The sequence below is a fragment of the Myotis daubentonii genome, chromosome 21, assembly GCF_963259705.1.
Source record: "Myotis daubentonii chromosome 21, mMyoDau2.1, whole genome shotgun sequence".
Taxonomy (NCBI): domain Eukaryota; kingdom Metazoa; phylum Chordata; class Mammalia; order Chiroptera; family Vespertilionidae; genus Myotis; species Myotis daubentonii.
In genome coordinates, this window is record NC_081860.1 from 15,323,640 (window position 1) to 15,345,338 (window position 21,699).

Below are 21,699 nucleotides of genomic sequence, written 5' to 3' on the forward strand. Positions count from 1 at the left end.
GTTTGAATATCTCTCTCTTTTTTTAAAATCCTCACCCTTAGGATATTTTCCTGTTGATTTTTAGAGAGAGTGGACGGGAGGGAGGGAGAGAGACAGAGAGCGAAACATTGATGTGAGAGGGACACATCGGTCGGCTGCCTCCGACAAGAGCGCCAACCAAGGCTGGGGATCGAGCCTGCAACCGAGGTACACGCCCATGAGGGGAATTGAACCGGGACCCTTCAGCCCGCAGGCCTATGCTCTATCCACTGAGCCAGACCGGCCAGGGCCATGTCTTTGACTCTTGAAGCGTAGTCTTTCTGTGGCAGACCTTGGCGAAAGCTCCTTGATCCACAGGGTTTATGCTGAGCTCTGGCCCAGAGAGTGAGGGCAGGGAGGGGTCGTTTTGTCTCCCTGGGAGGGAACACTGACACGTTCTTGTCTGCTTTACCCCCCAAGGCCCTGGAGCCCACACCCGGAGATGACGTCCACCCTGACGCCAACCACCTCCACATTCCAACCGCCGCCTCCCTGAAGCAGCGTCGCCTGGATGAGGACCAGAGCTCCCGGGGACAGGAGAGGGAAGCTGTCCCCGAGACGTCCCTCCTGAGCAAGGCCAAGATGGGGCGGTCCCCCGTGCACCCCGTTTCCAAAAATGGACCTGGAACGAACCCGCACCCACACGCCCAGCCCAACGGGCTTGGGGTGGATCCTTCCGGAAAGGAAGTCCTTGACCTTGAGACTCTCCTCCAAGAGGATGCTTGGGACATGGACATGACCTCCTGTGCAAGGACAGGCGCCTCCCCTCCCAGCTCCACTCCCCCTGGGGGCACTGCGGATGGAATCCATGAGCTTCTGCAGACACACCCCCAGCACGTGCCCTTTCACGACCCCTTTGTCTATCTGGCCAAAGCCAGAGGCACCAAGTCCGTGGCTGACTTCAAGACGCCGGCGTTCCCTGACCTCTGGGGCCACTGCCCATCGCACTCCCCGGAACCCCTGTTGGAACGCAAGCGTGGGATCCAAAGGTGAGGGTGGTCCTGACTCAGGAGCTATGTTTTTCTCTTCTGTTTTTGTTTAAAAGATATATTTTTATTGATTTCAGAGAGGAAGGGAAAGAGAGAGAGAAACATCAATGGTGAGAGAGAATCAACGATCGGCTGCCTCCTGCACGCCCCCTACTGGGGATGGAGCCTGCAACCCGGGCACGTGCCCTTGACTGGAATCAAACCTGGGACCCTTGAGTCTGCAGGTCGATGCTCTATCCACTGAACCAAACTAGCTAGGGCTGTTTTTATTGATTTTTAGAGGGAGAGAGAGAGGAAGGGAGAGGGATAGAGAGAGAGAAACATCGATGAGAGAGGAACTTTATCGACTGGCTGCTCCTGCACGCCCCCTACTGGGGATTGAGCCCACAACCTGGGCATGGGCCCTGACCGGGAATCGAACCAGCGATCTTCTGGTTCCTGAGTTGACGCTCAACCACCGAGCCACACCCGCCGGGCAACTTTCCTATGTTTCCGATGACTCCCAAGAGGATCATTGGACGAGTGGGGGAAGGAGTGAGGGTCAGCCTTGAAAGCATTTCTAATTTTCCTTCGCAGGGTGAAGGTACTCGAGGATATCCGGAGGCTCCTTCAGCCCAGCGACGTGATAGACAAAGTCGTCTTCAGTGTGGACGAGCCTTGGTAGGTGGACATGACCGTCGGTGGAAGGGAGGGAGGTGGGCGCAGCATGGAGAGTTCTGTCAGCGCTGTGAGGCAGGAGCGTGCTTCCTGTTCGCGAGGCCTCCCTGCTCCTACCCTCAGCAGGGCGAGCATGAGGCTTCCAAGCCTAGAAGAGAGAGCTCACCTCTCAGACATGTCACTCCGGACCCAGCCGCGGCAGTAACGCCCGTGCCCACATCCCCTCCTTCCTTACAGGCAAGGCACGGCTCCCAACTGCCTGTGGTTCTCCTCCAAGTTCGAGTCCGGAAACCTGCGCAAAGCCATCCAAGTGCGTGAGTAAGTACAGGAAACGGCACTGGGCCCTGACCGGTGTTCTCAGTGGTTAGAGCGCTGGCCAGAGGACCGAAGGGTCTCGGGTTCGAATCTCAGGCGAGGGCACGCACCTTGGTTGCAGGCTCAATCCCCTGCCCTGGTCGGGACATGTGTGGGAGGCAACCTATCAATGTGTCTCTTTCACATCGATGCTTCTCTCTCTTTATCTCCTCTCTCCTCCCTTCCATTCTCTCTAAAAACATCAATGGGAAAAAATAAAAATCTTCTGGTGAGGATTAACCAAAAAAAAAAATAAATAAAATAAATAAAAGAAAGCTGCAGCGGGGTGGCCCCGGGCAGCTCAAGAGAGCAGGTATGACCATCTCTCCCCTCTGCTTTTAGTGACCTCTCATTGATTGGCAGCTTGCCATCAGCCGTGGTGGTGGTGCTTACACCATGCAAATTGGCAACCACCACAAGTGAATTCCAAGAGTCAGTTCTTTTAAAAAAAATATTTTTATTGATTTCAGAGAGGAAGGGAGAGGGAGAGAGAGAGATAGAAACATCAATGATGAGAGAGAATCATTGACCGGCTGCCTCCTGCACGCCCCCCACTGGGGATCGAGCCTGCAACCTGGGATTGTGCCCTGATTGGGAATTGAACCATAACCTCCTGGTTGGTTCCTAGGTCAGTGCTTAACCACTGAGCCACCTCAACTGGGTCATGCACCATATTAATTAATCTTTACGAGCAGCACTGGAAGTTGGGACACTATTTTCATTTTCCATGTGAGGAGACAGGCTCCCAGGCAATGTCTCGCTTTAGTCACAGGCTCTCCAACCAGCTGGGATTGACATTTCTCCACGCCCGTAGCACACTTGCATTCTTCCAGCTCGCTAGACACTTGATTGCGGTTTAATCACTGGACGTGTAACGGACGCTTCTGATACCAAGACCCTGTGCGCTGCTGGCCGGGCATGTCCACAGCCCGCGTCCGATATTGTGACATGTGGCTGCCAAGTGTCACTCACCCGCCATCCACCCTGGGTCTTAGATCTGCCCGCGGGAACCCGAGATCTGCCGATTCTCAGTGTGGGAATGTGGGAGGTTCCCTTAAAGACCTCTCACCCTCCGCCCTTGCTCCCACCTTGGCAGGTTTGAGTACGACTTGCTGATCAACACTGACATCAACTGCACCCAGTACCAGCAGTGGTTCAACTTCAAGGTGCGGGGCATGAGGGCCGCCACCCCGTACCGCTTCAACATCATCAACTACGAGAAGCCCAACAGCCAGTTTAACTACGGTAGGAGCTGGTGGGGGCGGCGGCTTTCTGGGTAACACAGGGATGGTGTCATCTTGAGAGCGTTTGGATCCTTACCAGAGTCCCGCTGGCTTCCCGAAGCGTTTGAAGTTGAGTTGACACATTTTTTAATCCTCACCCGAGGATATTTTTTCTATTGACTTTTGGAGAGAGTGGAAGGGCGGGGGAGAGGCAGAGAGAAACATCGATGTGAGAGAGACACGTCCATTGGTGGCCTCCTGCTCGCCCCCAACCAGGGTTGGGAGCCTGCAACGGAGGTACGTGCCCTTGACTGGAATCGAACCCAGGATCTTTCAGTCCACAGGTCGATGCTCTAGCCACTGAGCCAAACCAGCCAGGGCTGAGTTGACACATTTTGGTTTTCGGGTATGGCAAGACGGTGGCCAGTGCATGGCAAACTGCTCCTATGGCAGGGAAAGCCGAAGTCTGCCGTGGGATGTTCATACCACCCATGGTTCTCCTCTACTTCCTGTCTCCCCTGCCCTGCCTTGAACTTTTTTTATTTTTTAAAAAAGATTTTTATTGGTGTCAGAGAGGAAGGGAGAGGGAGAAAGAGACAGAAACATCTATGAGAGAGAATCATGGATCCGCTGCCTTCTGCACACCCCACACTGGGGATCGAGCCCACAACCTGGGCATGTGCCCTGACCGGGAATCGAACTGTGACCTCCTGGTCTATAGGTCAACGCTCAACCACTGAGCCACACCTGCTGGGCTCAAGAGCCTTTAATCATGTCTGCAAAGCCTCTCTTGCGGTGGAGGGTGACATCCACAGGTTGCAGACTTCAGGCCTGGGTATCCTTGAGGGCCACCAGACAGCCGGCTACAGCTCTCTCACCCCCGAGGACTAACCCGGCCTCTATTCTGTGTAGGAATGCAGCCCACCATGTATTCTGTGAAGGAGGCTCTTCGCGGGAGGCCCACCTGGAAGCGGACGGGCTATGAAATCTGCTATTACAAGTGAGTCCAGACATTGGATAGTCTCTTTGCCATGTCGCTCTTACACACCTCAGCCATTGGGGCTCGTCTGCCGTACTTGTCCCTGTCCCCGTGGCAATTGACCCGCCCTTCAGAAGCATGTGAAATGGTGCCCGCAGGAGATCTGAAGCAGTAGCTTTTGATTTGCTGAAGATGGTCTGTCTGTTTGCAGGCACATTAGCACCTGGAGACCTGGTTGGCTACTGAAGTTGTACAGACTCAACCTGTGATTAGTGCGTCAAGCTGTCACTCTTTTCCTCTTTCCTGTTGGTTTTTCGTGAGCAAAAAAGCCTGAGAAATTCTGTTCCTATTCTTTGGCAAACAAGCAAGCAAACAAACAAAGAAACCCCTCTGTTATTGAAAGAATTACAGATGTCCCCCTTGTCCCCTCATTGAGAGGCAGAGAGAAACATCAATGTGAGAGAGCTGTCTCCCTACCCCTCCCCCCTCCCCGTCTAGGGGTTATGCATATATGCACACACAGTCTTTGGCTGACCTCTTCTCACCCGCGCACCCCTGCCTTCCCTCTGAGATTCGTCAGCCTGTGTTCTACGCTTCTGTGTCTCTGAATCTGTTTCGTTCATCAGTTTATTTTGTTCTTTAGATTCCACATATGGGTGAGATCGGGTGATACTTGTCTTTCTGGTCTATTCTTGTTCATCCTGTCCTTCAGTTTTGCAAAGTGGATGAGAGCGAATATATGACAAATACACAGAGTCAGATGATTTTTTTTTTAAATAAAAGAGAAAGGGCCTTCAAAATTCATCTTCAACCCTTGACTACTAACCACTTTCAATGATGTGTCCTGTTAAATTGTCATGAAACTGATATTATCCATAGCTCTTGATAAAAGAATCCCAGCCCTGTGAGTTGCTTATGTGTGCATTCCGAGGGGCGGGGTGGAGGGGGGAATAAAATACCAATTCACATGGAAAAAAGGGATAGCAGTTGTTGGAACAGGTAGAAAATATATAATTATCAGCTCATTGCTAGTGGTTTTTTGTTTCGTTTATTGTTGTTTTTTTAATAAAAATGGTAGGCTAGTACTTATTTTCTTGGATAAATTAAGTCTTATCTTTTTCTCGGATTACAAGAAGCCCCTTAAAAACTATAGTCAGCTTGACTGGTGTGACTCAGTGGTTGAGCACTGGCCTATGAACTGGTAGGTCATGGTTCGAATCCCAGTCAGGGCACATGCCTGGGTTGTGGGCTTGATTCCCAGTAGGGAGCACGCAGGAGGCAGCCAATCAGTGATTCTCTTTCATCATTGATCTCTCTCTCTCTCTCTCTCTCTTTCTTTCTCTCTCTCTCCCTTCCTCTTTGAAATCAATAAAAATATACTTTTAAAAAAGTCTGCCAACCTGGGAGGGAAGAAGCCACACATCCAAAATTCACCTTGGGCCCTGGCCGGTTTGGCTCGGTGGATAGAGCATCGGTCTGCGGACTGAAGGGTCCCAGGTTCGATTCCGGTCAAGGGCACATGCCTGGGTTGTGGGCTCGATCCCCAGTGGGGGGTGTGCAGGAGGCAGTCAATCAATGATTCTCTCTCATCATTGATAGTTATATTTTTTAAAAAATTCACTTTGGCCTAAGCCCCGAGAAAGCCAACGTTACTGTTAATAGCTTTTAGGCTCATTAACAAGACCATTGTTCTGTGATCAAAGAAGAACAGAGGGCTGACATGGAAACCATCAATGCATCATGTAATCCATTTTTCATTTCCCAGCCGTGAATGCCACGGAGATGAATGGATAAGGTTGCTACTTCATAGCGTCCTTTGTTTTACAACGATTCACCACCTTATGTTAACATATTCCCAGGAATGCGATCGAAGCTCAGGGTCCCTGTGTGTATCGCCATTCAACCACCAAACAGAACAGCTCTCCCTAACAGAGGATGCCTGGGGTGCACAGTCCATCTCTCCCTTTTTCGCAGCGTCGTCTTGGGGTTGATCCGCTTGGGATGGCTTCTTTGCTTCACCCCTGCTTCTACTCTACCTGGTGTAGGACTTGGAAGACGGTCACCTCCTCATGGGCGTCTGGGCGCGTTTTGCGTGACGGTGCAGCCTATTGTTTGGAAACGTACTTCCGGGGGCCATGGACTTGGATGCCATTCTCTGAAATCTCCAAATCGCTTCTTCATCCTTGACAAAGGAAAGAATGCGGTCTCGAGCTAGGAGAAGCCAGGCCGCGTTGGGGATGACAGATGTGTGTCCCTTCGGGAGGAAGGTGGTGTGGAGAGGCGGGAACAGAGTCCTGGCAGACAGGCAGATCTGGGTTCGAGTCCTGCACGGACTGCGGACTGGCTTTTCCGCCTCCGGCAGGTCGAGTGTTCCGAGCCTTTGTTTCTGCATCTGCACGATGGGCTGTTGCAGTGATCAGGCGCCTTGTTACGTTTCGAGTTGGAACTCAGTACAGAGCAGTGATTGCTCATGAGCCCCCTGGGGCAGGTGGGAGGGAGGAGAACAACTGCATTCTGGGTGATCTGGGGAGAGGCAGAGGCTGGGAAACCCCAAATTTGGGTTAAAAAAAAAAAGTGGATGTCGGCAGAAGAACCCCAAGTAACCCGAATTACTCACATTTTTTGTCTCAGTGGCTCTATAGACTCATTTTCAGACACATCAGAAAAAGTCCCATGACATGTACGCCACCATGAGGAGACAGACGGACCAGCCTAGACTTTTTCCCCCTCAATATATTTTTATTGATTTCAGAGAGGAAGGGAGAGGGAGAGAGAGAAAAACATCAATGATGAGAGAGAATCATGGATCATCTGCCTCCTGCACGCCCCCTCCTGGGGATCGAGCCTGCTACCCGGGCATGTGCCCTGACCGGGAATCGAACTCTGACCTCCTGGTTCGTAGGTTGACTCTCAACCACTGAGCCCCCTCGGCCCTGTGGACCAGCCTAGACATTGCTGATGGCTCACTCGTGCCATCACTCACCGTTCGAGTGGCCATATTGGCGGCCTAGGACTCCGAATGCCTGTTTCCCTCCCTCCTCCCTCACCCTCCTCTCTTCTCCTTTCTCTTTTAGGAATCACTATCGCGAGAGCATGGCTGTCACAGGGGGCACGTCCAGGAAGTGCTATTACACCCTCACCTTCTCCGTCACCTTCCCGCACCATGGCGACGTCTGCTACCTGGCCTACCACTACCCCTACACCTACACAGCCCTCATGGTAACGTCCTCTTTCCGGCATGACCCCGGGACCGAGGGGGCTCTCTGAGGTGGTCCCGGGAACATTCAGGCGCCCCCGAACCCCAGGGAGCCAGGGTCTGTGGTCACTGACTTAGTGGCTTTACTAGTATTTGGGTCCCATCTCTTGGACACAGCAGGAGGCTGAGGGCGTGGCCAGCGACATTCTGACAGCCTGAGTGACATGCCGAGCTGCTCACTGCCAGGTTGCGTGTAGGAGGTGCGGTGTGCCCTAGGGCCGTGGTCGGCAAACTGCGGCTCGTGAGCCACATGCGGCTCTTTGGCTCCTTGAGTGTGGCTCTTCCACAAAATACCACGTGTGGGCGTGCACGTACAGTGTGATTGAAACTTCGTGGTCTGTGTGCAGAAGTTGGTATTTTGTGGAAGAGCCACACTCAAGGGGCCAAAGAGCTGCATGTGGCTCACGAGCTGCAGTTTGCTGACCACTGTCTAGACCCTAGGGGCTTAGCTCTCAGAAGCCCTCAAGTTAAAATACAAGGTGCTGACCTCATCTGGCATGGCTCTGGTTGAGCGTTGATCTAGGAACCAGGAGGTCTCAGTTCGATTCCCCATCCGCACACATGCCCGGGTTGTGGGCTCGGTCCCCAGTGTGGGGTGTGCAGGAGGCAGCTGATCCATGATTCTCTTTCATCATTGATGTTTCTCTTTTCCTCCCTCTTGTTTCCTCTCTGAAATCAATAAAAACATTTTTTTTTTTTTGGTAAAATAAAGTGAGGTGGTGAGACAAGTGAGGTGATGGAGTTGAAATGGGGTGGAAGCGTGCGGTGAGCTGAGATGCAGATTGGCAGCCCGTGGACTCTGGAGAGGAGGGAAGCAGGAAGATAAATCTTGGGAACCCCCTGAGTCCCTGACAGAAGCCTTGTAGCTTTCCCGGGGGTTCCCACAGCTGCGGGTGCCGGCGTTAGAAGGATCAGGGTGGAGAAAAGGAGATGAACAAAATGCCGAATGACTGCAGTGAGGTCTCTGGTGTTTGCATTTTATAAATATGTCTTTATCGATGTTTTAGAAAGAGGGAGAGAAGATAGAAACATCGATGTTAGAGAAAGACAGGTCGGCTGCCTCCTGCACGCCCCCTACTGGGTATGGAGCCTGCAACCTGGGCGTGTGCCCCAACCGGAATCGAACCAGCGACCTCCATGGTGCATGGGACGAAGCTCAACCCACTGAGCAACACCAGCCGGGCTCTGCTGTGTGTATGAGAGGGGTGCGGTGTGGGCCAGTCCAGACCTGAGGTTAGTTAGCATCCTGCGTCCTCTCAGGCCCTGCAGACGGTCCACCCGACAAACTCGAGCAAACTGCATACACCCTGCGGTCGCCTGGCATCTGAGAGAGCTGGCACCCCGGCCCTCGCCCCTAGCGATCTCCCGGGCACCCTGAGGATCAATGAGCGAACGCATCTCCGCGAAGCACGTTCGTCCTCTGTGTTCATGAAAAACGTCATTAGCATATGTATAATAATACGTGTATCTGTGAGCGCAGCTATCGCTTAGCCTGAAGGATGAGTGTGCTCGCGCCACATCTGCGCCGAGGAGATCGAGAAGATAATAACCGAGAACGTCTTTGCCTTCCACCGGCAGAGACGCTTGCCTATAAATGGGGATTTTTTTTTTCTTTCTTCTCTCCGCCGAGAAAGGCATCGCTGGAGCCACGCGGCTCGCTGCTTCGGGGAAGCCGGCCCGCCCTTCTCCCCATCTGCCGTGCTGCCTGGAGAGAGATTTTTGCTGTTTCCCAGATTGCGAGATACACAACTAGTATTATCTGTGGATCCCCTGTAGGAGCTCAAGACGCTCATCCAAGACACGCACGCCCCGAGCAAGGCTGGAACGAGCCGTGTTTGTTATAAAACATGCTTGTTGCCCGCCGGGCCTGGAGAGAGGCAGCAGGCAGACGGCCCCTCCCCGGCCTGTCTTCCCGTCTCACCTGGGACCTGCACGCCCAGGTGTCCCCCGGGGCCGAGACTCCTTCAGTGCCCGTGTTTGCCTTCGACGGCGTTCTGCTCACTGCTTAGACTGTCTTGGCTGCTGCGGAGATGCTCAGTGGCCGCTGGCATCACACGTTAGAATGCAAAGGGGTCTGGGAGTTGTCGCGCCCACGCCCGTCATTTATAGATGCAGAAAGGGAGGCCGAGGAATCACATCCAGCGAGTGGCCGAGCAGGGAGCCCAGCCTGGGTCTTTGACGTCTGTCGCTGTGTCCTTACATGTAGAAGTTTAGGATGTGTGGGCAGGGCCAGACCGGTACAGTCCTTAGCCACTGTAATGCAGGCCACTTTAAAAAAATACATACATTTTTATTGATCTCAGAGAGGAAGGGAGAGGGAGAGAGAGAGAGAAACATCAATGAGGAGAGAGAATCATGGATCGGCTGCCTCCTGCGCGACCCGCACTGGGGGATGGAGCCCACAACCCGGGCATGTGCCCTGACCGGGAATCGAACCGTGACCTCCTGGTTCATAGGTCACGCTCAACCACTGAGCCACACAGGCTGGGCACGCAGTCCACTTTGATAGGTGAGGTAGTCATTGAGTTGTAGGGTTTTATAATCTCTGATGGTTGAGTTCCTGAACCCTGGCATTTTTTTTTTTTTTAATCCTCACCTGAGGATATTTTTTTCAATTGATTTTCAGACAGAGTAGAAGGGAGGGAAGAGGGGGAGAGAGAGAAACACTGATGTGAGAGACACAGTGGTTGAGCGTTGGCCTATGAACCAGGAGGTCATGGTTCGATTCCCAGTCAGAGCACACGCCCGGGTTGCTGGGTTGATCCCCAGTGTGGGCGTGCAGGAGGCAGCCAACCCATGATTCTCTCTCCTCACTGATGTTTCTCTCTCTCTCTCTCCCTCTCCCTTCCTCTCTGAAATCTTCCAGATGGTTGCCAGGAGCTCTGTTGGATAATTATCCAAATTAGAGTATTAAAGCGAAAAGAAAGAAATACAATATTGTTATAATTATGAAGCAAGCAAAAGGAATTCAATTGTAGTCATCCATATCAAGCCGTCAATAATTGCAATGATTGTTTAAAGTGTTGTTAGCAAAACTTGTTTAAGTGTTTGGATTATGTTATGGATTACCCCTTGGAAGCCAGAGGTATTATTTGAAAATAAGACCACAGCCCGGCCAGCGTGGCTCAGTGGTTGAGCGTCAACCTAGGAACCAGGAGGTCATGGTTAGATTCCTGGTCAGGACACATGCCCGTTGCAGGCTCCATCCCCAGGAGGGGGCGTGCAGGAGGCAGCTGATCCATGATGATTCTCATCATTGATGTTTCTTTCTCTCTCTCCCTCTTCCTTCCTCTCCGAAACATATATATTTATTTAAAGAAAATAGGACCCTGAAAGTTTCTGATGGGCATTTTAGAGGCTAAGAAAACGCGATCTCACGGAGCACTTATAACCGGAGGCGTTGGCAAGAGACAAAAAAAGTGATCCCAAGTGGGATCCACACGTTGGAAGAGCCTCAGGCTCTTAAAGGGTAGGATACATTTTTTTTTTCACCAGACATACAGCTCTACCATGGTCGAGGCTCCCGCCACTAATTACCCTTAGAGATGAATTGAGCTTACACTAGTGTAGGCGGGGAAGGAGAGGGAGAGAGGGAGAGGGAAAAGGAGAGAGAAGATGGAATCAGAATGCCCTCCGCACACGTGCTAATAAAGGGCTCAGAGTGAAATAAAGAGTTCAACACGGTGTCAGACGGGAGAAATGGACTTCCGTGTCGTAGAACAAAGAGGCGACGAGCAAGTCATCAGTCAGTGCTGTCAGGGGATCAATAGACAGAGACTCGTCCTTGGAGGGGCCAGGACGAAGGACAGGCACCAGCCACGGGTCCAGGTGTTCGGAGGGGAGCGTGAGAGGCCATTCTGAAGGGGCCCAGAGGTGCGTGAAGGGTGACGTCATTGGCCCCAACAGTCCCCGAATTCCAGGGTCTTGAACACAAAGAAAGAAGTGGGTTTTTTTGCCGTGCAGCCACGGACAAGCTGTTTAACTGCTCGGTGCCTCAGTTTTCTCATCTGTAAAATGGGAACTATAAAAGCAGTTACTATGTGGGTTGTTGTAATGATGAGGTAACTTGATACATGGAAAGTATTCGCCAAGGTTAGGCCGTGACCATTAGACCACATATCAGTGGTTCTCAACCTTCCTAATGCCGAGACCCTTTATTTTTTTTATTATTTTTTTTAAAATATATTTTATTGATTTTTTACAGAGAGAAGGGAGAGAGATAGAGAGTTAGAAACATCCATGAGAGAGAAACATCGATCAGCTGCCTCCTGCACAGCCCCCACTGGGGAAGTGCCCGCAACCCAGGTACATGCCCCTGACCGGAATCGAACCTGGGACCCTTCAGTCCGCAGGCCGACGCTCTATCCACTGAGCCAAACCAGTTTCGGCTGCCGAGACCCTTTAATACAGTTCCTCATGTTGTGGTGACCCCCAATTTCATTGTTACAAATTGAACATAATTAAAGCATAGTGATTCATCACCAAAACAATATGTAATTATATATGTGTTTTCCGATGGTCTTTGGCGACCCCTGTGAAAGGGTCGTTCGACCCCCAACGGGGTCGCGACCCACGGGTTGAGAACCGCTGCCATATATTCTCTCTTTTTTTTTAAAAATGTGTTTTTTATTGATTTCAGAGAGAGGAAGGGAGAGGAAGAGAGAGATAGAAACATCAATGATGAGAGAGAATCATGGATCAGCTGCCTCCTGCTGGGGATCGAGCCCGCAACCCTGGCATGTGCCCTGCCCGGGAATCGAACCGTGACCTCTCGGTTCACAGATCAACGCGCAATCACTGAGCCACACAGGCCGGGCTGTTCTCTTTCTATAGGATGGCGTGAGATTATTTCCTACGTTGGCCTGATTGGAAGATACCCATTCCGTAATTTATAATGAAACAAAAATTATGCAAAAAAAAAAAATCCAACGAAAGCATCCCAAAGAAATAGCTACAACGGCTAGTGACAGTTGTCTTAGGGTGGCTGATGGTCATTATTTTTTCTTTACGCTCTTTTCCCAATCATCAGTGATATAACTTTATTTTCCATGGGAAAAGCCGATGAAAATCATCGTATCTTTCTAACCGGCGGATCTGTGAGCAGACACCCGGAGACTAATAATCTCTCTCGCATCTGAAAGCGAGTCCCGTTAACATAGGGCCGTGGTCGGCAAACTGCGGCTTGCGAGCCACATGCGACTCTTTGGCCCCTTGCGTGTGGCTCTTCCTAAGCCTTAGGAGGACCCTAATTAAGTTCATAACAATGTACCTACCTATATAGTTTACGTTTAAAAAATGTGGCTCTCAAAAGAGATTTCAATCGTTGTACTGTTGATAGTTGGCTCTGTTGACTAATGAGTTTGCCGACCACTGGCCTAGGGGAGCGACATTGGCTGGTGGGCAGTTTGAGGACGCTCCTCAGGCAGAACCTGCCCACAGCCTGTTTGGTCGCTTTTGTTTAGCTGAAAGGTGTCCTTTGCTCTTCCGGGATTGACCCCCTGATGGGTGTATTCAAGGGACAGCGAGCACCGGGCAGTCCACAGAATAAAATAGGCCGGCGCCTCCTTAGGGGCGGCTTTCTTCCGAGTGAGGGCACGGTGAGCGCAGCCCATGGCGGGAGCACAATAAGAAACGATTTCCCAGTGCGGGCTGCTTCTCACTTTACCCGTAGGGTCGCCCGCTGAGGTCAAGTGCAGTCTTTGATGGAAGTTTGCAGGGAGTAGCTGATGAAGGAGGAGGCCAGGGAACTCCTGGGGAGGGGTATCCCTGAGGCTGCCGCGAAGTCCTCGGCCAGATTTCTTGCCTTTCTTGAAGAGGTGGACTTTTCTGTGTGTGTTTGTGTGTGTGTGTGTGTGGGGGGGTGTTTCCATAATTGCCTTGACCTCATTCCCGTTTTTGTTATATATTTTATTGATTTTTTTACAGAGAGGAAGGGAGAAGGAGAGGGATAGAGAGTTAGAAACATCGATCAGCTGCCTCCTGCACACCCCCCACTGGGGATGTGCCCGCAACCAAGGCACATGCCCTTGACCGGAATCGAGCCTGGGACCCTTCAGTCCGCAGGCCGACGGTCTATCCACTGAGCCAAACCAATCAGGGCAAAGGGTGGGATTCTTTATAAGAATGGGAATGAGGCCCTAACCAGTTTGGCTCAGTGGATAGAGCATCTGCCTGTGGACTGAAGGGTCCCAGGTTCGATTCCGGTCAAGGGCATGTACCTTGGTTGCGGGCACATCCCCAGTGGGGGGTGTGCAGGAGGCAGCTGATCAATGTTTCTTGCTCATCTATGTTTCTAACTCTCTCTCCCTCTCCCTTCCTCTCTGTAAAAAATCAATAAAATATATTTAAAAAAAAAAACCACCCCTGTGGCTGCTGCAGGCTGTGGTTACGGTCGGTGGCTGGGTTGGTGGTTGGCACACACATTAGGGCGCCCTGCTTCCCTCCTCAGTGATCCCTACAATATCCCGTTAGACACCCCTCCTTGGGCCTGCCGGGTGGCTGCACTTAAGCATGACTTTTAGGAGGACCATACAAAGCCATTTTTAAAATATATATTTTTATTGATTTTAGAGAGGAAGGGAGAGGGAGAGAGAGAGAAAAACATCCATGATGAGAGAGAATCATGGATCAGCTGCCTCCTGCACGCCCCACACTGGGGATGGAGCCTGCAACCCGGGCCTGTGCCCTGACCGGGAATCGAACCGGTGACCTAGGTCAACGCTCAACCACTGAGCCACGCCGGCCAGGCTGGGGCCCTGGAATCTTGATAGTAATTGCGAGGCAGAGTTTTAATAGTAGTATTGGCAGCAGCTGTCACCAAGAATTTTTTGGAAGAGGTTAAAATAACTTGTTTATGGTCGCAGGGAGCGTCGTTTAACTCCAGGGCGATCTTCATTCTCTTGACGAAAGTGCTCACATCTTTCTCTGCGGAGATGCCTGACGGGTGGCGGACGTGCTGACGGAGACATTTCCGTGCCCGTCCTGTGTTACCTACCAGACGTCCGCGTCTCCCATCGGCCCTTTAATTACACCGATTTAATATTGATTTTCTCTCTCATACATGGATTTCCTCAGCGCGCTGCTCTTAGGAGGGTGTTTTCCTATTTCCGAACGGTTTTATTTGCGCCGATTTTAAGACCATTTTCACTGAAGTCTAACTTCATTTCGTTGTGATCAGAAAACGTGGCTTGGACAGTTTCTGCTCTTCTTTTGTTGTTGAACATTTATTGAATTTTTGCCCTGGCTGGTGTGGCTCAGTTGCTAGAGCGTCGGCCTGCGGACTGAAGGGTCCCGGGTTCGATTCTGGTCAAAGTCACATGCCCAGGTTGCAGGATTGATCCTCAGTAGGGGGCGTGCAGGAGGCAGCCAATCCATGAATCTCTCTCATCATGGATGTTACTCTCTGAATCTCTGAAATCCATAAAATATATGTATGTATGTGTGTGTGTATATATATATATATTTAAAATATATTTTATTGATTTTTTACAGAGAGGAAGGGAGAGGGATAGAGAGTTAGAAACATCCATGAGAGAGAAACATCGATCAGCTGCTTCCTGCACACCCCCCACTGGGGATGTGCCCACAACCAGGTACATGCCCTTGACCGGAACTGAACCTGGGACCCTTCAGTCCGCAGGCCGATGCTCTATCCACTGACCCAAACCACTTAGGGCCCTAAAAATATATTAAAATAAAAGAAAAGTTGTTGAATTTTTATAGCCCTGGATATGGTTAAATTTTGTCACAGTTCCATGGATGCTTGAGGAAAAAAATAAAAGGATGTTCTCTGTCAAGAAAAAGCTTGACACATATCTATAAAAATAATATTGCTCCAATGCCGTATATCATTATTTTTGTGTATTTGATTTATTTAAGACGGAGGTACCGTCTTGGCGTCCCTCGTTCCGGGTACAATGTTTCTCCTCCTGCCATTTTCACGTTGCATATTTCAATCCGATGTTATTTGATTCTTCAGATTTATGAGTTTTACACGTTCATTGCATATTGTGCCCTTTGTCAAAATAAGACTTTTAAGTCCCATTTAATGGGACTTGTTCTTGAATATGGCTCCGCTGCATATTTCCACGGCCGTGCCTGCTATAACTTATTGTTTGCTTAGCCTTTGCGTTTCAATATTTCTCTCTTAAAATATTTTAGGAGAGGCAAACAAAATAGATAATGTAGGCATGTTTTCATATACGTCATGTTTTTTTTTTCTTCTCCCCTCTTCAAAAGCATCTCTTATAGACAACATACAGTGGGAGTCATAAAAACGAATCTGAAGAATTTTGTCATTTAATAAGGCTGTTTAACCTATTTAGACTTATAGCAAATTTTGGTGTCACTTCTGTCATTTCGATTTTATCCTATTTTCTATGCTTCTTTGCTTTTTTTCCATTCCTTCCTCCCTCCCTCCCTCTCTCCCTTTCTTCTTTTTAAAAAAATATTTTTATTGATTTCAGAGAGGAAGGAAGAGGGAGAGAGAGAGAGAAACATCAATGATGAGAGAGAACTATTGATTGCCTCCTGCATGCCCCCTACTGGGCATTGAGCCTGCATCCTGGGCATGTGCCCGGACCGGGAATCGAACCGGGACCTCCTGGTTCGTAGCTCGACACTCAACCACTGAGCCACGCCGGGTGGGCGTGATCTATTTTATAAGTTCTTGCATATCTGAGCATATATGCTCCATTTGCTTATGAGCAGAAACTTGGCTGATGATAAGTTTACTGGATTTTCAGCCTTTCTTCTACTTGCAAGTTCTGGGTAGTTCTTCATTCCCTCTGGCATCTGGTGTTGCAGAAGGAAGTATGACCCAAGAATGAGTTTTTGTGTATACATAGATGTGCATCTATGAATTTACCTTTACACACACACACACACATACACATACATACACACACACAATCCCCTTTTAAAAATAACCTCAATCACCTGCTTTGTGTGGCTCAAAAGTTGAGTGTTGACCTGTGAACCAAGAGGTTACCGGTGTGATCCCCAGTCAGGGCACATGGCCGGTTGCGGGCTCGATCCCCAGTGTGAGGCGTGCAGGCGGCGGGCGGTCAGCGATGCCGTGTGCCCCGTCCTCTCGCCTTTCGTGCCGTAGAAATCAGACACTCGGTACCTCAGGGCTGTGCGGGAATGTTGCTCCCCACTCAGCCCCATGGACCATCCCCTGGGCAGCGGGAAGAGCCCCCTCTTCAATCACTTCACACCCAACATTGGGCCGGTCAGGGTCCCACAGTAACGTCTAGAGTCGATCAGGGCTCACACAAACGTAAGCTGTGTTGCTGTTTTCTGCGATGGGCATCATGGTCCCCAAATCTGAACCGTACACACTCCTGTTCTGTTTCCACTCCAGACTCACCTGGACCTCCTGGAAAAAAGTGTGGACCCCAAGACGGTGTACTTCCGGCAGGAGGCGCTCTGTCGGACGCTGGGAGGCAACGCCTGCCCGCTGGTGACCGTCACCGCCATGCCCGCCTCGGCCAGCCCGGCCCACCTGGAGCAGTTCCGTGAGTGACACGGGGGCCCCCTCCTTTGAAGATCGGGGTGGTGGTCGGGGTGAGGGTCTCAGAGTCTCAGGGACCCATCTGTCCCTTGGAGAACCAAAGCTCCATAGACGTTTGGGGACTGGCCCATCTCTATAGCAATACCAGCCCCCGCCCTTCCTGGCACGGCCCAAGAATTGCTCTGAATCGAAGGAGACTGGGTTCGTTTGCTCCCTAAGACGAGTGACCACAAATACAGGGTGTCCCCAAACATGCAGACACGCTTTGCATGACTATTCATTCTAAGGGGTTCAATCTGAACCGAAAGAGACATCCGTTGAGCTGCCAGATAAAGGTGTGTCTACATTTTGGGGATAAACACTACTGTCGCTCTGTTGTGAAAGGGAGAAAAAATAAATTGCAGAAAAAATAAAGGCAGGCGGGGGTGGGGGGCTGGAATGGCTGGTTGGCATGGAGAGCAGTTTGCTAGGGACATTACTTCCTGTCCTAAGACACAGTCGGGACTCTGCGTCCTGTTTTCCAGCCTTTATCATTGATTGACTGATTGATTGATTGATGGAGGGATCGTATCTATATTGTTGAAAGTATTTGCACGGAACAGACTTTTGAACCTCAGAGGGAAGGCAGGGGAGGGGGCTGGGTGGGAAGAGGGTTGAACTTGCCTGCGTAGATCCGTCACCCATTCTCCAGCCTGTAATCAGGGGCTTCCCTCATGTGCTGACTGCTGTCTAAGCTCAAGGGCAGCCAGGTTTGGAGAGGAAGGGGGTGGGGTCCCAGAGCCCTGGCTGAGGCGTCCCCGCACCCCCTGGATGACCCAAATGGCATTTGGATCTGAGAGGCTGAGGGTGTGGAGGAGGCCCTGGCCAGGAACCATAAGACCAAAGCAAAGCGCACACATGTGCCTTCTCTCTCTCTCTCTCTCTCTCTCTCTCTCTCTCTCTCTCTCTCTCTCTCTCTCTCTCTCACACACACACACACACACACACACACGCACATGCACACGCACACGCACACACACAGTGTACAAGTGGGGCGTACCTGGAACCAGCCAGCTTGTAAAGTTGGTTTGTACAGTTCGTTCCCCACCTTCCATAGGCAAGAAAGACCACGCAGAATGACGAGTGCTTTGCAATGCAGAAGGGTTTGGGAGCCCGGCCGGCGTGGCTCAGTGGTTGAGCGTCAACCTAGGAACCAGGAGGTCAGGGTTCGATTCCCGGTCAGGGCACGTGCCCCGGTTGCGGGCTCGATCCCCAGTGGGGGGGCGTGCAGGAGGCAGCCGGTCCATGATTCTCTCTCATCATGGATGTTTCTATCTCTCTCTCCTTCTCCCTTCCTCTCTCTGAAATAAATTAAAATATATTAAAAAAAATATAAAAGGCGTGGGAGACAAAAGAGAAGACTGGGGAGCGAACTGACAGGGGGACCTGGTAGGTGGAAGTTTTTCTGAGGGAGAATGTCATTCTCTTGTTAGACACTCATTTGCCAAGTACCATAGTCACTAAATGACTCCCTGGGGAGAAGGCAAGTAATATCCAAGGTGGGTGGCGGGGGCGGAGCTCCTATTTTGGGATGGGAGGCACCTCCAGCCTGCTTTGATCATCCCCTAAGAGAGGAGAACATAACCTTTCTGTTCTCAGGAGGGGAGCTAACCTTCTTCCTACCCCCTCCTGCCTGTCTCTGCCCCCCCCCCCCGGGCCCCACACACTGCTCTTCCCAGGGGGCCCGAGATGGGGGAGCTGGAGGCCGCCTTTGCGTTGGTTGAAGAATCCCTTTCTCCTTTTCTTTCGTTTCTTAAAAAAAAATATTCTCACAAAAGCTGGTGCTCTGTTCCGCCTGCCATTATGCTAAAAGCTTTTCCTGGGAAGACAATAGCTGCTCTCAGAGAAAAAGATTTTACAGGGAGTCCCTGGGGGTGCACAGCGCTACCTCAGGCACCTGCCTGGGGTTGGGAGTTGTCACTGGGAAGTGGTTTTAAAGGAGCGCCGAGTGGAAAACTAAGCAGTTACAGAATCCCCCTTTCGGCTTCTTCGAGTATCGTCTTGCCTCCTTTCGGGTCTGGGTCTCCCTCAGAGACCCCTGAGCAGGTGCGATGAGCAGTGCATCCCATGGGAGAGAGCTGGGATTGAGAGCAGCGCCCCAAGGACAACAAACCACGGGAAGAATCCAAATTTCTGTGTTTTTGTTGTTGTTGTTTTTAATATTTTTTATTTTTTTAAAATATATTTTTACTGATTTCAGAGAAGAAAGGAGAGGGAGAGAGAGATAGAAACATCACTGACGAGAGAGAATCATGGATCGGCTGCCTCCTGCACGCCCCCCACCAGGGATCGAGCCACCAACCCAGGCATGTGCCCTTGCCCAGAATCCAACCCGGGGCCCTTCAGTCCGCAGGCCGACGCTCTATCCGCTGACCCAAACCGGCCAGGGCTGTGTGTGTGTGTGTGTGTGTGTGTGTGTGTGTTTGTGTGTGTGTGTGTGTTTGTGTGTGTGTGTGTTTGTGTGTGTGTGTGTGTTTGTGTGTGTGTGTGTGTTTGTGTGTGTGTGTGTGTGTTTGTGTGTGTGTGTGTTTGTGTGTGTGTGTTTGTGTGTGTGTGTGTTTGTGTGTGTGTGTTTGTGTGTGTGTGTGTTTGTGTGTGTGTGTGTTTGTGTGTGTTTGTGTGTTTGTGTGTGTTTGTGTGTGTGTTTGTGTGTGTGTGTGTGTTTGTGTGTTTGTGTGTGTTTGTGTGTGTGTGTGTGTTTGTGTGTGTGTGTGTGTTTGTGTGTGTGTGTGTTTGTGTGTGTGTGTGTTTGTGTGTGTGTGTGTGTTTGTGTGTGTGTGTGTGTGTTTGTGTGTGTGTGTGTGTGTGTGTTTGTGTGTGTTTGTGTGTGTGTGTGTGTTTGTGTGTGTGTGTTTGTGTGTGTGTGTGTGTGTGTTTGTGTGTGTGTGTGTGTTTGTGTGTGTGTGTGTGTTTGTGTGTGTGTGTGTGTTTGTGTGTGTTTGTGTGTGTGTGTTTGTGTGTGTGTTTGTGTGTGTGTGTGTGTGTTTGTGTGTGTGTGTTTGTGTGTGTGTGTGTGTGTGTGTGTGTGTGTGTGAGTGTGTGTGTGTTTTAATCCTCACTAGAGGATACTTTTCCCATTGATTTTTAGAGAGGGTGGGAGGTAGGGGGAGAGATAGAGAGAGAAACATCGATGTGAGAGAGAGACACATCCATTGATTGCCTCTGCACACACCCAGACCGGGGCCTGGGATGGAGCCTGCAACCGGGGTACATGCCCTTCACCGGACTGGAACCCGGGACCCTTCAGTCCATGGGCTGACACTCTATCCACTGAGCCACACCAGCTGGGGCACATTTCTCTGTGGTTTTTTGGGGGTTTTTTTTTGCCCTTTCCCCCCAGGAATGTGGCTGCAAGTATTGCTAAGGTTATCGCTGCATCGTGGAGCTTAAACAGCCATAAAAACGATCAAGGTCTGGTTTCTCTGTTGCTGCTGAGCCGACCTAAGTCACCTGGCTGGTAGATGACACAGGTGGCTCTGGACCTCATACTTCTTGTCTCCTGGTTCAGTTATGCTCACTCCCCACCCACCCTTTTTTTTCCCTGTAAAGCGCTGCTTCTGACAAATATTGGAACAAAGGAAATGAACTGCAAGGGCATAAAGACTTCTCTCGGCGGAGATTTTTAATAAAAGGAGTTAGAATTACAGAAACTGAACTGCGCCCTTTTTTTGTACCTGGGGAATTCCGTCTCTCCAGGCAGCCAGGGGTAGGAAGCACAGCAGGTATTAGGAATACAGAAATAAACACCGAATCTTTGTCATGGAGGCACTCTGAGTCCGCAGGGCGTGGGCGTATGAAGGTCATGCGAACAGGTCATTATAATGAAGCGCGTTGTACCAGCACAGAACCGGAGGGGGGTGGGGCGGACAGAGGTCATGGGAGTACAAGGACCGCAGCGTTCGCCTGCCTGGTAGCATCAGGGGACCCGTACCCTTACGGGTGAGCTGCATAATCCCATAGGCGTGTGGTCCTATAGTGACACCTTGCTCTCAAAGAAACCTCAGTCCCAAATGCAAAAACTATTTGAAGAATGACTTGAATCTTTCTTTTCTTTCGTTCTTTTTTTAAGAAAAATATTTTTATTGATATCAGACAGGAAAGGAGACAGGGAGAGAGAGATAGAAACATCAGTGATGAGAGAGAATCATGGATCGGCTGCCTCCTGCACGCCCCTACTGGGGATCGAGCCTGCAACCTGGGCATGTGCCCTGGCCGGTTTCATAGGTCGATGCTCAACCACTGAGCCACGCTGGCCAGGCTTGACTCTGTCTTGAGAAGACATAGAAGAGGGGGTATTAAAACGATCAGACACATCCAAACCACCTTAGACTTGATTTTCCCCGTCTTTCTTCGTGTGAGCAGCCTTAATCTACATAAGTAGAGGTTTGCAACCATCCTACCTCAACACGAACCCTCAAAACTCGATGACATATAGATTGGTGACTAGCTCCTTTCCGCTTCCCCCTTTGGCCCGGTCACTCCAGGGAAAGAAAGATCTAGAATCCTTTCTCCTTCCAGGGTCGGTCGGAGGGGGTGGGGAGGATGTAGAAACCTGTCGTTGAGGAGCTTTGCTTATACCCGATCACGTGCTTTTTTATTTTCACTTACTTATTTTCAATATGTTTGTATTGATTGCAGAGAGGAAAGGAGAGGGAGAGAGAGATGGAAAC

The 21,699-nt window shown here is 50.6% G+C and overlaps 1 protein-coding gene across 1 annotated transcript in view; it reads left to right on the forward strand.

The window, feature by feature from the left end:
• Nucleotides 1–21,699, forward strand: part of AGBL1 (AGBL carboxypeptidase 1) — a 226,078-nt gene that overhangs the window by 59,033 nt on the left and 145,346 nt on the right. The window contains exons 10-16 of the mRNA XM_059678428.1: nt 439–1,007; nt 1,584–1,667; nt 1,902–1,982; nt 3,115–3,263; nt 4,154–4,241; nt 7,295–7,439; nt 16,841–16,994. Coding sequence (XP_059534411.1) covers nt 439–1,007; nt 1,584–1,667; nt 1,902–1,982; nt 3,115–3,263; nt 4,154–4,241; nt 7,295–7,439; nt 16,841–16,994 — 1,270 coding nt within the window. The remainder of the gene's footprint in view (nt 1–438; nt 1,008–1,583; nt 1,668–1,901; nt 1,983–3,114; nt 3,264–4,153; nt 4,242–7,294; nt 7,440–16,840; nt 16,995–21,699) is intronic.